Source organism: Aquarana catesbeiana, linkage group LG01, assembly GCF_042186555.1.
Source record: "Aquarana catesbeiana isolate 2022-GZ linkage group LG01, ASM4218655v1, whole genome shotgun sequence".
Classification (NCBI taxonomy): Eukaryota; Metazoa; Chordata; class Amphibia; order Anura; family Ranidae; genus Aquarana; species Aquarana catesbeiana.
In genome coordinates, this window is record NC_133324.1 from 613,885,364 (window position 1) to 613,903,423 (window position 18,060).

The window sequence follows — 18,060 nt, forward strand, 5'->3', positions numbered from 1 at the left end:
TGCTGAGCAAAAGAACTGAAATTCAATGCATGCAAGGAGCGGCTAAGGACAGTAAGCCTGGGGAGAAAAGAGCTAGATTATGCTGGACAACCTACAGCCGAGAAATAAGGCGGGCGCTAACTTGCTGCAGCTTCTAATGCACACTATGAGAAACTCATAGTGCACAGTAGAGCTGCACGATTAATCGTCAACAAACGTTATCATGATTTTTTTTCCCCGTTGCGATCTTGACAAAAGTGTTTCACGATTCTTTCTATGCAGAGAATTCTCTCTGCTCTGCTGAAGCCACAGCAGTCAAAAGAAAGGAAGAAACCCGACAGTCTGTCAAGAATCACAACGTTCTTTAGCAGTGGAACTTAAGTATAAACATTGTAACAATTTGTGAAAGGAATAGACTTGTGTGTAAATGAAGAAAGTTTAACCACTTAAACACTAAACCTTTTTCTGACATTTGTTGGTTTCAAGTTAAAATCATTTTTTATTTTTTGCTAGAAAATTAATTAGAACCCCCAAACATTATATATATTTTTTTTAGTAGAGACCCTAGAGAATAAAATGGTGGTGTTGCAATATTTTATGTCACACTGTATTTGCGCAGCGGTCTTTAAAATGCAATTTTTTTGGAAAAAATTACTTTAATGAATAAAAAAAAAAAAACAAAAAAAAAAAAAACACTAACCAGTAAAGTTAGCCCAATATTTTTTTGTATAATGTGAAAGATTTTACGTCGCGAGAATTGTGATTTTTTTATTCTAAGCAGAAAAATTCGTGATTGTCATTTTGGCCAGAATCGTGCAGCTCTAGTGCACAGTGAAATCAAAGTAAGAAATTTCAGTACAGGGGAGGAACATGTACAACTGTGTAAGACTGGAGTTCAGCCCTAAGTAGATGCATCATATCTTGCCTTGTAAACAATATCATACACTAATAAAAACATAATTCCATAATTTGAACAGTTTTTTTTTTACAAAAGTAGAATTGGAATCTGAAATCTATGGGCTTCACTGGACACTGGAAATGTCTGTAAAAGGCAAAGAAAAGCAAAGCTTATATAAAAAAAAAAAAAAAAAAAAAAAAGAGGATTTTTTGAAATAGTTGTGACCTCACTGTCATGCATTACAGCCATGAAGGAAATAAAGCAAGGCTTTGCAGGGAGAAGTGTTTTTATGAGCAGTATCAAGCAACTTTCCACTTAGGACCAAGCAGACATACCAGTTCACCAATACTGTTGGACAGATGAGCCCTTTTGATAAGTGCCAGCCCAAGCATCATTTTAGAACACATGTATTTAGCCAAGTGAATAACTGCACACCATTATACTTTGCAGTGTGTGAATTTATTGAGAACTGTAAGCTCTGGAATGCATGGCCCCTTCATATTCTGGTTTAATGTGTACAACAGTGTTAACCCTTTTATGTACATTTTTGTGATTTTTTTTTTTGCCAATAGAGAAGCATTGCAGAATATACTGGCATCATATATACAAAACCATAAACAACAACAATGTAAATGGCAATGCAGTACAATTAATCTAAAAAAAAAAAATGTATGTGCTATCCATTAATGTATATAAATGAACGACACAGGCATACCAGTATACTTATATGACTTTTACATTGTAATAAAAAGGAGAAAAATAGATTATGTACCTTGTTGCTTTTAGTACAACAACTGGTAGAGCCGATTCAAGGGCACGCTTTGCTTCATCTAGTGTCATATTTAAAGTGCTTTCTCCATTGATATAATGGATGATATCCAGCATTTTCAAGCTCCCTTCTTGATCAACAACTGAGCCTGGTTTGATATTTTCTATATAAATAACTTGGGAGGGGCTATCAGGGCCTCCTGAGAGTGACAGACCTGTATGGAAGCAGAATGATGAATATAAAGCTGCAATAAAGCAACAAGGTAAAAAATATTTTCACACATAGGGAAAAGGCAACAAAAATACAAATGTACTTCCTACCTAAAATACCTTTGTGGCATGTCAGAGTGACATCAGACAGGAGATGAGCCGGAAATTGTGGTTTAGGAATTTCTAAGACACGGCCAAGCACAAGGCGGACTGTTTTGGGTGCTGCTCTGAGTAGATTTACTGCTTCAGTATGACTCATATTTGAGACATCTACATCATTAACCTGCAACAGTATACAAAAATATTAAAATCAAAAAGGTCAGTGCATTATTTAAGCATCTGGTCTGCTCTTATAAAAGATTATAGCAAAGAAGCAGTAGACGTATACCAACCTTAATAAGTCTATCACCAGGTTGCAGACGTCCATCACTTTTGGCTGGATCTTGTATGATGTCATGAATGTAGCAGCCAACACAATCATTGGCTTTGGTCACCGTGAAGCCTAGGCTCCCCTTTTCGGATTTAGTCAGAGTGACACGCAGCTCCACCTCCTGAAAAAAGACATTAGATATTAAAGTGTTTGTTACCTCCAACACTTCATTGCCTGATGTGACTGCTGTACCATTTACTTGTATGAGAAAGTCTCCTGTTCTCTTTGTATTGCTTCCTTTATGTGAAATCCCTGGTCATCCTGCTAGTTTCCTTGCTTTCCTAATAAAAACCGACCACGCTAAGCAGGAGAACACACCATGGTCAGTTCTATAGCTATGCTGGGAACTCAGCATGCTCTCCTCCAATGATCAGACTTGTCCTGATGTGGCCCCGCTGCACAACCATTCACCGGGAAGCTCAGTGTGCTGCTGCTTCTCCTCCTTCCCTAGCCCTTATGCAGCAGAGAACAAAGGGAATGTAATCAGGGAAAAAAGGTATTTATTTTTTTTGTATATCTATACAAAAATGTTTTGTCTTTCATTTCAATTAAAACTGAAAGGGTTGTATTACAAGGTGATCGTTTACAATCACTTTGAGCCATATCAAAATAAAATATTACAATTAAAGTACCCAACTGGCTCCCAGCAGTGACCCTTCCTTTTGCAGACCATGTGGGTAGCATTATATACAGTTAAAAATTTATTTGATAGTTTTTTAATAAATACATAACTGCAAAAATTGATGTTTTAAATCTGCCTGCAGTTAAATCATTTAGAGAGTAATAAGGTCACTTACTAACAAACAAGTGTGAAATCTGATTTTTATAGTAAAGTGACAAGTAAACCATGTCTACATATTTTCTAGCATTGACTGCTTTAAAATGTAAAAGGTAGTAAATCTACTGCTGCTTCCAGACTTAAGAGAGAAAGTGCAAGTAAAAACTCACTGGCTCATAATCCTCAAGGTCTTTCAGTCTAAGGCTTTTGAAAGATGACGGGTCTTCAAGAAGCGACTTTGAATTAATTAAGTAAGCGCCAGAATCCAACAGTTGTGGGACGCTGTCACTGGGACTTGGAGTCAATTCGAGTGAAACGGGAGATGGAGGGTTGCTGTAATAGGAAATACTTCATCAAACAACTATCATTTATACAGTCTATACATCTGCAATACTACATTTCTGTTTTTTTCTATATATTTTATTGCTCTATTAAATAATCCTCAAATTACTACTCTCAAAGGAGTTGTAAAGACAGAAAGTTTTTTATCTTAATGCATAGAATGCATTAAGATAGCATTAGTGTGTAGCAGCCTCTCCAGCACCTCCTAATACTTATCCAAGCCCCATCTCTATCCAGCGATGAAGAAAAACCATATTGGGGAATATGGGACTTTAAGGGTGCTTGTTAGTATAAATGGATATCACACTAAATTTAATTAAAAAAAAATATATTTTTATTACAGAAAAAAACTACATTAAAAGAGTCACTTCCTCCATACAGTTTTCCACGCAATCATTCTACATGTTTCGCCTTATGGCTTCTTCAGGAAAATGCGTGGACTTTATTTCTAATAAATAGATACAGAGATAAATCAGCAAAAGAACGAAGTACATATGCAAAACAAAAAAAGAAAAAATTCAACAAGAACATGTTAAAGTACACATATTAATACATACATAGATGCATCCGTGTAGATAGCAGGTATTTCCCAACAAGAGGTTCTAGCCCCAATGTTTTGGGGACTCAGAGCCTGATCTACAGTGGGTAACTGATATCAGAGCGAATTTCTGGACACAAATGGTCCTGCCCGCAGGAATCTCCCAACTAAGCCGGATCACCCACAGAGAGCGGTATAAATATTTTGTATATGATTTTAAAACCAATGTTTCCTGTGAATCAATCAAAAATGTTAATATGACATGTCAATCTTAGTGCATGTCTATATTTATATTTAATTAGGATATTAAATCCTTCAGCAGAAAAAAAGGGGTATATGCTTACAAAGAAACCTCTTTTAAATGGATAACTAGGAGCCTATAATCTCATGCAGCTGACGGAAATGATTGTCTAAGCTGTGTAGAGCCAGAGTCAGGACTCTGAAAGTAAAGTGGTATTAGGGCCTAAGTGAGACAGTGTAGTTGTAATAAGGTCCCTTATAAATTCAATCATTTAAGAGTTCCTGATTATATGATGAAGGAAAAACTTGTCTTCACATGCTATTTGGTCCGTGGGTACAAAGACTTCAAAGCAAAATGGAATATAGAAGCAACCATAAATGAAGAAAATAAATCTGCAGGTAAGACTAAAAAAAGGTGGGATAAAGCCTTAAATATACCACACCTTTTATTCTTAAATAGTGCAATGCAATTGCAGTGTATGTGAGAGGTGTTGTCAATAAGTTCAGTAGATTTACCTGTTAGCAGCTGCATGAGGTGTAGGGCTCCCAGGGACTCCAGCAGCGTAAATGACACCGCATGAGACTATTTATACCCCTCCCCAGTGCGTCAGGTGGGTGCGACGTGTGACGTCACGCAGTGATGATGTAAAGCGGACGCTGTGGAGGAATGCTGTATCACCGAGGGAGCGCCGCCTCTCCACGGAAGTCCCGCCCCGCGCCAACGGCCGACAGAGGGGCCACCTCACACAGACACGCCCTAAGGGCGTGTCGAGCGCGGTGACACCATCACATACATCGGGTGCCCATCCGCAAAGTCGTGACACAGTGGGGGCCGACGTCCCACTGGGAAAAAGCAACACCTCATTTCCGGACACACAAGGATGCTCCTATCTCCACGAGAGCACAGCAAGTGATCCCCTGGAAACAGGGATCCTACTGTTGTGGGCCCCTGGGAGTCTGTGCGGAGATCCTGTGGCAAATAGGTGGAGGAGGCCTGCAATACATCGTGCCCGATGATGCGCTCTGGATGAAGGAAACATGGAAAAAAAAAAAAAAGATCGATTACATTTCTGGTATATGGTGATGGTTCAGGATAAATATGGGAATCCATGGGTGCAAAAAGTTGCTTGTCTTTCAAAACGCTCGTTAACCGCGTTACTCGTAAACCAAGGTTCCACTGTACAAGTTATTTATGCCTCTCTCTGTGGGTGATCCAGCTTAGTTGGGAGATTCCTGCGGGCAGGACCATTTGTGCCCAGAAATTCGCTCCGATATCAGTTACCCACTGTAGATCCGGCTCCGAGTCCCCAAAACATTGGGGCTAGAACCTCTGGTTGGGAAACTCCTGCTATCTACACGGATGCATCTATGTATGTATTAATATGTGTACTTAAACATGTTCTTGTTGAATTTCTTCTTTTTTGTTTTGTATAAGTATTTTGTTCTTTTGCTGATTTATCTCTGTATTCATTTACTAGAAATAAAGTCCACGCATTTTTCTGAAGAAGCCGTAAGTCGAAACATGTAGAATGTATGCGTGGAAAACTGTATGAAGGAAGTGACTCTTTTAAGGTTATTTTTTTCTGTAATAAAAATATATTTTTTTAAATAAAATTTTGTGTGATATCCATTTATACTAACAAGCACCCTTAAAGTCCCATATTTCCCAATATGGTTTATCTTTCATTTAAGGGATGATGGTGCCTATTGTTTGAGTCTGTGTCTTGATCACTGTAATCACCTACTCTCTCTAGCGATGTCTACGAGTGTCTTAGCCATCCTGGACTCTCCTCCGGATTGGCTGAGACACAGCAGCGGCGCCATTGGCTCCCGCGGCTGTCCACCAAAGTCAGTTAGCCAATCAGGGGAGAGAGGGGGTGGGGCCAGGTCGGGCTCCGTGTCTGAATGGACACACGGAGCTGTGACTCGGCTCAGGTGACCCCATAGCAAGCTCCTTGCTGTGGGGGCACTCGACAGGAGGGAGGGGCCAAGAGCAGCGAAAAGGGACCCGAGAAGAGGAGGATCCGAGCTGCTCTGTGCAAATCCAACTGCACAGAGGTGGCAAGTATAACATGTTTTTTTTTTTTTAAACATAACTTTACAATCACTTTAATGTGATATTAAACCCTGAGTTTTTTAAGCTTTTGCAATCACTGAGTGTGCAGCTTCTTTATCTTTTAATCCTTGCCTATGTTCCCGTTTAAGTTGCACCAGGTTTCCTGATTCAGGGTGGCTACTTTCTCATGTAGCATCCAATGGAGTCACACTTGCATGCAGGGTGTGGTTTCACTGTGGACATCAATGAAAGCACACAACCCCATTGCCTAGGATGGCAAAGCACCCCACTGCTCCTCTTTCTTGCCATTTTTTTCTTCTCCAAATCAACAGACTGGTTGGAGACTGCACTGTCCACTGTGTAGACCAGAAGTTTAGGGAAGCAGCACTGAAAGAGCAGGAGATTAAAAGTTCTAAACTGCAAGTGCTGGGGTAAGAATTAAATAACAAATAGTTTACAGGGGAAGGTTAATTTTGTTGTGCTTAGTGTAAAGCTAAAAACCACTGAGGGTTTAATAATACTTTCAAAGGTCAAATATAAAAAGTCACGTAAAAAAGTTAACACCCCAGTGTTGATTCAGATTCCATGCACACTAGGAGGCTAAAAAAATACCAGGACCTCTGGCAAAAAAGCTGCATAAAAACGTGTGGCTCATATTGCACAAGAGTTTATGTGTGTTTATGGGCATTTGATTTGCTTTTATATGCGTTTAAGAGATTCTTGCTACTATGCGATTAAACCTTATAACACAGCAATTAAAATCACCCATATATTATAGGGCTCAGATTTATATTTGACAGAAAACTCAATAACCCCGGGTTACTTGTGTTGCATATTGAGCAGTTATGCTGTAGATATAAATTCAGATCAGCTCTAGCTTTTGTGCCCACTCTGATAAAGGCCGTATTGTTGCATTTTAAGAGAAATTAACATCTTGGGAACACTGCTTGTGACAAGCTAATGTCCAGACCTACTCTGAATTTTGCTAAGAAAGGTAATCCTGAGCCATATTGCTTAGCAACAATAATCATTGTAGTTATGAGTATTTGCATTTTTGTGATACCTGCATAATATTCATAGCCCATATAACTCTGTAAAACCTCTAATCTGCACAATGCCTGTTAAAAATAAAAAATAAAAAACTGGGGAAGGGGGGGGTGCAAAGCCTCCAAGTAGAAGCTAAATTCAACTTGGTGAAAGGTGACCTGTGTTCTATCCCGTCAGGTACAGCTCACGAATCTAAGATTCAATGATAAACTGCATTCTTGTTACAAAATACTTAAACTATCAAAATTATCACAAGAATAATCCCCTTCTTTCCTTGCATAAGCAGTAAATTGTTCCAACCCAGCCAGACATTTTGGGTGACCGACACCATAAAAAGCCATATTTATTTCACAATGGGTCTGGGTTCCTATAAGGCTACACTTTTTATTTTCAAATTTTTTGTATCACATATTACTGCAGAAAAAGTTTCTCAGTAACACAATTTTACTATCTAATAACATTTTCATTTCATGACCATCTTCACAACATACTAGATGAAACTAAACACACAGTTCAAATACATATGTGAATTATTTCTAAGATTTATTAACACCTGTCAAGCAGAATAGCCATGTCCCTTACCACACTTTTCTACACTGCAGTTAAAGCCTATACAGCTTGGTCAGAATCTTGTCCTAGCCTGTGACTGGATAGTGAAAAAGCAACAGAAAATTAATGTGATCACTCTAGGGCAGGGGTCTTCAAACTATGGCCCTCCAGTTGTTCAGGAACTACAATTCCCAGCATGCCTAGTCATTTCTGTGAATGTCAGAGTTTTACAATGCCTCATGGGATGTGTAGTTCCACAACATCTGGAGGGCCATAGTTTGAGGATCCCTGCTCTAGGGCTCTTTCCTTTTATCAGCAAGCTAATCAAGTTAGCCTGACAGGACTGTTCAGTTCAGTAGGGCCTAACTGACTTATATTACTGCCTCTTCATTTGTCAGTTGAGAGAATGCTGTGAAAGGAATTAAAGGTGACAAAATTATAAAAATACAGCCCGGGTCCTATTAAAATATGTACAGAATTTTCAAAGAATATACATCTAGAATAAGAGTGGCTTTTTTCGATCCTATCGTTTTGCCATTGAACCCAGGATTGTAGCAATGTTTGGGGACGGCTTTATCAACATATTTTTTTATTTTTTTCACATAATACCAGAGAAAACAATTGTGTCTGTTTTTAAAGTTAATAACTTATTTCTGTAAAATTTCCATCTAATAATCTATCAATGATTGATCTAACATTAACTAATCATAGTTAGTCCTTGCTCATATGAAATAAAAAGAAACAAAATGCTACTTTCATTGTACTGCTCAGTTTTCCACCCATCCATTCAAATGATATCTTTAAATACAAAAAGTTGACAGTTCTGGGTCAACGTAAGAGTAATGTGAAGACTAAATTAAGATATTTATCATTGAATCCAAATCCAAATGGATAAACAAGATTAATACTCCAAAGAGGCGACATATCCTCAATAAAATACTTCCATCACCAGCTCTGCACCTAGACTGTGGCCTGTGTTCATAAGTAAATCAGAAAAATAGGTTTTAATATAACAAACAGTAAAAACAGGATTCTTGACTTATCAGTAGAATCTGTTTCTTGGAGTACGACACAGGCTCTTTAAGGGGGTTGTAAAACCTTGTGCAGCAGCCCCCCAGAGCCCCTCTTTTACTTACCTGAACCCAGTCTTTCCAGCTACAAGAATGAGCCCAGCAGCTCCAGCCACTGTCTCGGGTCCTCATTGGACAGATAGATAGCAGCAGGAGCCATTGGCTCCGCTACTGTCAAATAAAGTGACACAGGAGCCGGGGGGCGGGGCCGAGTCCGAGTCCTTTTGTCTGTCAATGGATGCAGCAGCAGGACTTGGGAGCCCACCCGCACGAGTGCCCCCTTGGAAAGGGGGTCTCCGAGAGGGCACTCGATGCGGGGAGGAGCCAGGAGTGCCACTGAGGGACCCCAGAAGAGGAGGATCGGGGCCACTCTGTGCAAAACCCTTGAACAGAGAAGGTAAGTATAACATGTTTGTTATTTTTTTTTATTTTTTTAAACGACGAACCTTTACAACCCCTTTAATTCTGATGACTGGGCTATATGCAGTTACCTTCAGGTGACTGGACAATGGAAAAAAAAAAAAAGGTATATGGGCAGCCCTCTATATAATCACTCCCATTAGCCTCAGTTTTATATTAAGCAATATGGAAAGCATTAGAACAGAGGGGAGGGACTTGTGTCCCGTACTGTACTCCAAGAAATTGATTTTACTGGTAAGTCAAAAATTCTATTTTATTACTCGTACAGTACAGTACACAGGCACTTTAATCATTATGACTGTGACATCCAAAAGCAGTCTAGCTAGGGGGTAAGAAACATAGCAAATAATGTCAACAGGTCCACATAACAAACAGGTCAAGAAAGCTTGACAGACCCAGACAGCAGCTTGTAACACCCAACACCCAAAACAGAAACCCAGGTGACAGCCTTGAAAATCTGAGAAACAGATGGCTTATGCTGAATAGCCCAAGAAGCACCAACAGATCAGGTAGGGCGTGCTTTAACATGGAAAGGAGGAACCCTATCCTTGAGGCCAGCAGTCCCAAACTGTGGTCCGGGTGGTCTGGATGTGGCCTTTAGCTTGCCTTTATCTGGCACTTGGGGCTTTAATCCAACTGATATCAATGATGGGACACCATTCCTACCATTGACACCACTGATGACACTATTCTTCTAATTGATACCAACAATGGGGCCTTCTTTCTCCCAATAAAACCAATTACTGAGCATTGTTTATGCCCACTGATGCATTTTCTACTTACACTAGGCACAGTCTGTGCCCCTTAAAGCCTGAAGAACAGTAAACTGGCCCTTTGCTTAGAAAGTTTGGAGACCCCTGCTTTAGACTATAGGCTCAAAGGATAACTTTTCTAAACAACCTAGCAATGGTGGAACAAAAGGAGGGAAAGCCCCACAGGAACCCTCAGGAAGCCAATCGCTTAAAAGAGGCAGTAGTAGAGAGGTAAAATCTCACAGCATGCAAAGTGTCCTTGGAGCAGGACATAAGGAAGGATGGACAATGTCCTGGTTAAGGTGGAAGGCAGAGACCACCTTTGGGAGGAAGGAGGCCTTAGGCCTTAAGACAACTTTGCCTTTGTGCAACACTTCGAAAGCTTCCTTACAGCGTAAGACCACTAACTTGGAGACACTCTGTACAGAGGTGATTGCACCAAGAAAGGCCACCTTAGGAATCAAGTTTGACATGGGAATACCACAAATAGATTTAAAATGCAGCTTCTGCCAAGAGAACCAGTTTGAGGTCCCAATGTGACACAGGAGAATGTGAACTACATCCTGAACAAAAATACTAAGGAGGGAGAGGCCTAATGTCTCTGAAACAGAACGGTAAAGGCCAAGATTTGTTCTTTGATGGTGCTCAAATCCAAATTTGACTGGAGAAAAGACAGAATAAATCCCACAAAGTACTTTCTAGGATAAAAGTTCCTCAATTCACTAAACAAAATAGGCATTTCAGGTGCGAAGGTAGAATTTACAAGATGTTGACTTCCTAGTCTGTCTTCAAGAGGGTAGGGCATGACCAAATCTGAAAGGTCCTCGTCTCTCAGCACTGTGGCTTCAACAGCCATGCAGTTAAAGCTAAAGGCCAGGAAGCAGGATGGAACACTGGCCCTTGGGACATTTCAGACACTTCAAAAGGGACTATGGAGTGCCCAGCCATGAGTCTGAGTATGCCTGAGTCCCAAGTTCCCCTGGGCCAATTCAGTGCAGTGATAGCCATCCTAATCCTGTGGAGCAGACAAAATCTGGAGGGTCAGAAAGACTAAGTTAAACTAATCCCACTGTGTCACCAGAGTGTGCACTGTGAAGGCCTAAGGATCCCTGGACCGGACGACAAACCTGTCCAGTTTGTTGTTGAATGTGGATTCCAGGAGATCCATGTCTGTGGTCCCCCACTTGTGTCAAACAGCTTGAAAAATCTCCAGATGGAAAGCTTATTCCTATGGATCCAGATACTGATGATTGAGAACATCCAGCTGCCACTTTTCAATGCCTGGGATGTGGACGGAAGACGGGGCCAAAACATGCAGTTCTGTCCAAGAGAAGATCAAATCTGGTTTCCTTTTCAGCGGTGCGACTTTTGGCACCCCATAGATGCTGGCTGAAGGCCGTGGCCCTGGAATTGTCTCACTATATTCTGATTGGGTGTATTCACAATAGCGGAGCGCAGCCCTGAAAGGATACCCAAATCACCCTTAGTTCTAGAATGGTAATGAGAAGGTGAGCCTTTTTCAAAGCTCAAGTCCCCTGTAGTGACCGGGTGTCTAGGACTCATTCCCCAGTCCAAAAGCCTGGCAACTATCATGATAACTATACAAACAAAATTTGCTGCCATGGTACTATATGCTGGGTTTCCCTGTGCCTTTAACCACTTCCCGCCCAAGCTTCGTCATATGACGTCATGGACTGAGTGGGGATATCTGAATGATCCCTGCAGCTACAGGCATCATTCAGATATAATCTTTTTCAGCCGGCGATTCTGTGCATCGTAAGAATAATAGCAGCAGTTCAGCAGCTTGATCATTTACAGGCATTGGGAGGGGACGCCCTCCCCTCGGGTGCTTTTACCGGCTCGCCCGTGCGATTGGCGAGCTGGAGAATGAATGAGTTGCCGCCAGAAGTTGAGCAGAGATTTCTGGTGACCAGATGGGCCCCAGTCACCTCTATGACCCTCAGAAGCCGGGGCGCGACGTTATGACGTCACGTCCAGGCTGGCAGAAGTAAACAATGTCGGGGACACAGCTGGAGAGGCCGAGACAGTTTATTTTTGGATCTCAGCCTTTCCAGTCTGAAGGATAAATGTGGGGTCTATAAGAAGACCTCTCCATAAAGAGGACCTGTCACGCACTATTCCTATTACAAGAGATGTGTAGCTTTCTTGTAAAAGGAATAAAAGTGATCAAAAAAAATATAAAAGAGAAAGTGTAAAAATAAAAGTAAAATAAAGAATAAAAAAAAAGAATTTAAAGCGCCCCAGAAGCGAATACAAACGTAAGTCGCGCCCACGTATGTAAATGGCGTTCATATCACACATGTGAGGTATCGCTGCGTGTGTTAGAGCAACAATTCTAGCCCAAGACCTCCTCTGTAACTCTAAACAGGTAACCTGTAAAAACTTTTAAAGCGTCACCTATGGAGTACCAAAGTTTGGCGCCCTTCCACGAGTGTGTGCAATTTGAAAGCGTGACATGTTAGGTATCTATTTACTCGGCATAACATCATCGTTCACATTATACAAAAAATTGTGCTAACTTTACTGTTTTTTTTTTTAATTCATTAAACTTTTTTTTATTTTTAAAAAGCGTTTGAAAAATCGCTGCGCAAATACCGTGTGACATAAAAAGTTGCAATGACCGCCATTATATTCCCTAGGGTCTCTGCTAAAAAAAAAAAAACACACAGTGATACCTGACTTGACTTACGAGCGCTGTCCCACAAGACGAGCAGGACTCAAGCAACTGTTGTATGCATTACTGTATGTGGCCAGTGGTCCGGGGGCACTGGAGAACTCAAAAACGCTCGGAGACACTCCCAGCTGGGTGGGGTGGGCGTAACGTGCGTCTGGGGACCCGAAAGTGTCAACAGTTCCCGAGCGACTCCGAGCATCACCAGCGCCCCCGCACCTCTGGCCACATACAGTATTGCATACATCAGCAGTGGTTGTGGAACGAATCATCTGAGTTTCCATTATTTCTTATGGGGAAACTCGCTTTGATATACATGTGCTTTGGATTACAAGCATGCTTCTGGAACAAATTATGCTCGCACTGTATATAATGTTTGGGGGTTCTAAATAATTTTCTATAAAAAAAATGATGATTTTTACATGTAGGAGCGAAGTGCCAGAATTGGTACGGATGGGAAGTGGTTAAGGAGGGGTGGGCTCCCTCCAGGCTCACCAGCTCTCTGCCTATCCATTATAATGCATGTGCTTCCACTGTGGAGGCTCTCAAAATTTAGAGTTAGGACTACAGAAAATACTGGGGTGCCTTGACGGGGCTCTGTAACTTACGCATGTATTTGAAAATGTGAGTAAACTAAAACCCTGTTTTTAACGCATACTGTTAGACAAGTTAATTTGGTTGGTTAGCAGGCTGGTCGGTAAGTTGAGCAAGGAATTTCTCTGGTTTTGTTTATCATCAGAACCATTCACGTCTGTGGAGGAAAGAGTTTCCCTAACCTCAGCTCTGGGAAAGAAATCCACCACGCAATGGAGAATCTTGCGATGGGGGTCAGAAGTATGGAGTAGTCTAAGGACTGTTTCTTCCACACAGCCAGAACGTTGCCAATGGTCTAGAGTGAAACTGGGCGAAGGGCACAGCCTCAAATGAGGCAACTGTTTGACGCACACACAAACTTTAAATGAGGGCTTCCCTGGACCCGGATATGAGAGCAGAGGGGTAGACGTTTGTTGCTGTTAACCTTCAAAGAGCTACTGCTCAAGGCATTCCTGTGCATGTGGATAGACAGAAGGCTCATCCTTAGAGATCTGACAATGTGCATCTGCCAAGCCATTCACACAATACTGTAAGGCTATAGGTAAAAAGGTTTAACTGACTGAACAGAGGCATCCATGAGGATAGAACTAGGATTTTGGGCCATGTGCTTATTCCAGTCAGTCAAGAAAAAGATGACTTCTAATGTCTGGTCTACTGGGTCTTTGAAACACCGGACTATCCTTAAAGTGGTTGTAAAGGCCAAAGGTTTTTTATCTTCATGAATTTTATGCATGAAGATAAAAAGCCTTCTGTGCGCAGACGCCCCCCCTAATACTTATCTGAGCCCATCTAGATCCAGCGATGTTGCACGAGAGACTTGGCTGTCCGGGACTCTCCCTCCTCATTGGCTGAGACAGCAGCGCAGCGCCACGGGATCCCTCTGTTGTCAAAGTCAGTAAGCCAATGAGGGGAAAAAAAGGGGTGGGCCCAGGCCGCAGCTCCGTGTCTGAATGGACACAGGGAGCTGCCCCTCGGATGCTCCCATAGCAAGCTGCTTGCTGTTGGGGCACTCAACAGCAGGGAGGGGCCATGAGCACCGAAGAGGGACCCGAGAAGAGAAGAATCTGGGCTCCTCTGTGCAAAACCACTGCACAGAGCAGGCAAGTATAACATGTTTGTTATTTTTAACAAAAAAAAAAAAAAAAACACAAGAGACTTTACTATCACTTTAAAAGGGAAAGTGAGGGTCTTGTTAAGACAAGAAATGGCAATACTTACCAGAGGAACCATTCCCTTATGCAGGAAATGCTTCTATTGTGGAAAAATAAAAATCTTCTCCAGATGAGACCAGTCCCCATACAGGACAAGCTCTACCAGTGAGTGGACTAAAGTAATTTAAAAATACCTCATATTGGATAGCTTGGTGTGCACAAACTCAGGCTGCTCCAATGCTAAGCAAGAGCATACAGCATAACAGTAGCTATGGTATCCTTCAACTTGAATGAAATTTCTGTTACAGGTGTCATTCTGATCAGATTCCTTAGAAGGAGAAGTATCATCCTCAACTGCCACCTCCTCTTAAAGTGGAGTTCCACCCACTTTTACAACTCTTCAGCATCCGTCACTAAACTGTGCACTGTAAACGAATTGGATATATATATATTTTTTTCTCAGCACCTACTGTATATCTGCTGCATTCATTTTTCACTTCCTCCTCCCTGGCCCATCGCATCATTTACTGTTTGCAATGCCTTCTGGGAAGGGGCGGCAACTTCCTCTGACACTGCCGTTGCTATGGAAACCTGACCTGAAACCTATTACACTGCTTGTGCTGCACTGAGCATATGCGAGATCTGCAAGGATGAGATGCAGGACGAAATACAGTCTGGCTTCAGATGCCCACACTTTAGATGGCCACGACCTGCTGTAAGTTTATAAAATAACAAACTACTGCTATAAATTAACAAAACAGACTTTAGTTTACAGACTAACTTTACTAGAATACATTAAGCTTGTGTACTATAGGGGTATTTTTATTTAAAAAGTATAATTTCGGCCGGAACACCACTTTAAGGAAGCATGTCTGGCACAAAGGCAAACTCAAAAGACCCGTTCAGAAAGGGAAGCCAAAAGGGGCATGGTTGAGACCTCTGTTACCTATGTCCTTGATAAAACCAGACATTCTGTCTATAAAACTGACATTGTGGCAGAAAATTCCTATCTGGATATAGAAAAGAAAGCTGTTGTGGTAGACAGGCCAACATAATGGTCAGGGCAAGGCAAGAAGTCAGCGTAGGGGAAACCATCAGAGAGAAGTTTACTAAAGCCCTACAAGCTCAGGCCATATAGTAAGCGCCTGGTTCATGCAGGTGCACTATGGGGACGAATGAAGGTGCAGTAGTGCCAATACAGGTCTGCTAGTTGGCAAAAACGGGGCCGAAATGTAATGAGCACTGGCACTCCTAGCTCCCTGCTGTGACTGAAAGAGTGGTCCATGGCTTGCACACAGTATGAAGGGGAACTAGAGAATAAGGGACGCCCTGAGATTAATTCTTTAAAAGGCTTCCACCCTGCACTCACAATAGGAGATCTAGTCGGCAGGAGTAACAAGGGATATACCTCATCCTGGTTTCCCCCTCCATGATTTACATAATACTGCTGGGATCTTCAGGGACAGGGCTTTGGCACACAATGGCTCTTGACTTGTAAGGTACCTTGCAATTAACTCTGCATTGCACTACGTGCCAAGGGGGGTGCCTACAGCAGGATCCAGTGCATGGCAGTAATATTACAAGCCAGCCCTGTAACATCCATCTGGCGAAGTCCGGGTACAGTCCCAGAAGGCTTTGCTGAGAAGTTAACCCATACGGAAGCTGCATTAGAAGCCACAGTGGCTATAGTGCAGAAATCTTGACAGAAGAATCGTAGAATAACCTTATTCAGCGAGAAACAGAGAAAAAACCTTCAAGGAAGTTACATTTCTCTCGGTAGAGGGAAGAGGTCAATTAGCCAAGGACACAAGCTGTGACTAGGAGGAATTATATATGGGTATGTCTTCCAGACAATGTACAATCACCTTAAGGTAGCTGCATATAACCCTATTGTAATGACTAAACAGCCTGTGCCTCTGTCCTATGCCATAAAGCCTAGTACATACGGGCCAAATGTTCGAAAAAGGTCTGCCGACCAGCTCCCAATCAGCGCTCTCAGCCAATGGGAAACTAAGTGCACTGCATACTGTGGGCTACTGATTTGCCATTTTATAGCTGTAGGTCAGAAGCCAGTATGCGTTACACTCTTGTCCAAGCACTAGTTCACCCTGCAGGAAGAACCACCACCACTCAGGGTTAATCCTGCAGCAAGAAAAAAAATTTGACAAAGGCAGCAAGCACAGCTGCCCCTTTAATTACCATGTTTTCAGTGCCTTTTCTATATGTTACATCGAAATTAATATTCTTCTGCGAGTAACTACTATAACCCCAATTACAAAGAAGCTGGGACGCTGTGTAAAATCTACATAAAACAGAATGCAATGATTTGCAAATCTCATAAACCCAAATTTTAATCACAATAGCAAATATACCTAATGTTTAAAAAATGTACTATTTTAAGAAGAAAATAAGATAACTTTGAAATTGATGACAGCAATACATCTCAAAAAAGTTGGGACAGGACCATGTTTACCATGGTGAAGAAGACCCTCCTTTTTTACCAACACTCTGGGAACTGAGACCAGTTGCTAGGGTTTTGGGAGAGAACTTTTTCCCATTCTTGCCTACAATAAGATTCAACAGTGTTAAGTCTTCTTTGTCATATTTTTTATTTAAATCAGTCTTCTACTCTTTATGCTGGTTATCCTTCCAATATGCAAGGGGCAAAACGAGAATGCAATAGAATATGACATATACCTTCAAGCAAACCTGGTATGAGTAAGTATTCGCTCAGCCACTGATGGCTTCTTCTGAAAATAATGCTAGTTACCTGGCATTCATGCTTTCATTACTTACATATCCAATGCTTTCATTACTTTTTGAGTCACCTTATTCCTAATATGCAAATGCACAGCAATGTTTTCTGACTTTTCTGATCTATACACAGTCGTGTACATTCAGTAAAGAAGATAAAATAGTGTTAAAATGTTTGCCTGCCAATGTCATTCAGATACCAAAAATGAATCATAGGACTGCTTACCTGTCTTCAAATTGTGGTTTGTAAGGTGTCTGTTCTGGCGTGTAAAAGCTGGAGCGGACCGTTTCCTCTTGGATGTCGGGGCTATCCATCCGACCATGGGGTGATACCCTTGAAGCACATGGAGTTTGGTACACTGTGGCATTCCACATTTGTGTCTCATCTTGTATTGGTATAAAGTCTTCTTCTCCTGTACCACTACTATCACTATAGCTATCCCTCCTAGAGGGGTTCTTAAGTCTCCTTATATTTGTATCTGCTACCTCTTCATCCTCATCTGAACTATCATCTTGTTCATGTGCAAGTGAATGGTCGGTGCTACGAAAGCCACCTTGGTTCTCATCTGGTAGAAACTTTTGCGGGGTATTTAGTGGTGTCTGAATGAATGGAAATAAACATGATTTTAGTATGAATCATATAAGCTAACATGCACAAAAAAAAAAAGTGAACTTGCTCACACTGTCTCTGCCAATAGTAGAAAACAAATCAAATGTGCCTTAATGCTACCAGATGTTCCAATTATTTAGTTCCTGGGAAAATGTGCATATTTTTATAGTGCATAATCTAAT

The 18,060-nt window shown here is 41.4% G+C and overlaps 1 protein-coding gene across 8 annotated transcripts in view; it reads right to left on the bottom strand.

The window, feature by feature from the left end:
* The window catches only part of PTPN13 (protein tyrosine phosphatase non-receptor type 13), a 457,782-nt gene that overhangs the window by 55,928 nt on the left and 383,794 nt on the right, over positions 1-18,060 (bottom strand). For all 8 annotated transcript variants that reach the window (XM_073599969.1, XM_073599986.1, XM_073599976.1 and 5 more), the window contains 5 exons: positions 17,495-17,868; positions 3,234-3,396; positions 2,248-2,406; positions 1,967-2,138; positions 1,650-1,860 (listed from right to left, as the gene is read on the bottom strand). In XM_073599969.1, coding sequence (XP_073456070.1) covers positions 1,650-1,860; positions 1,967-2,138; positions 2,248-2,406; positions 3,234-3,396; positions 17,495-17,868 — 1,079 coding nt within the window. The remainder of the gene's footprint in view (positions 1-1,649; positions 1,861-1,966; positions 2,139-2,247; positions 2,407-3,233; positions 3,397-17,494; positions 17,869-18,060) is intronic.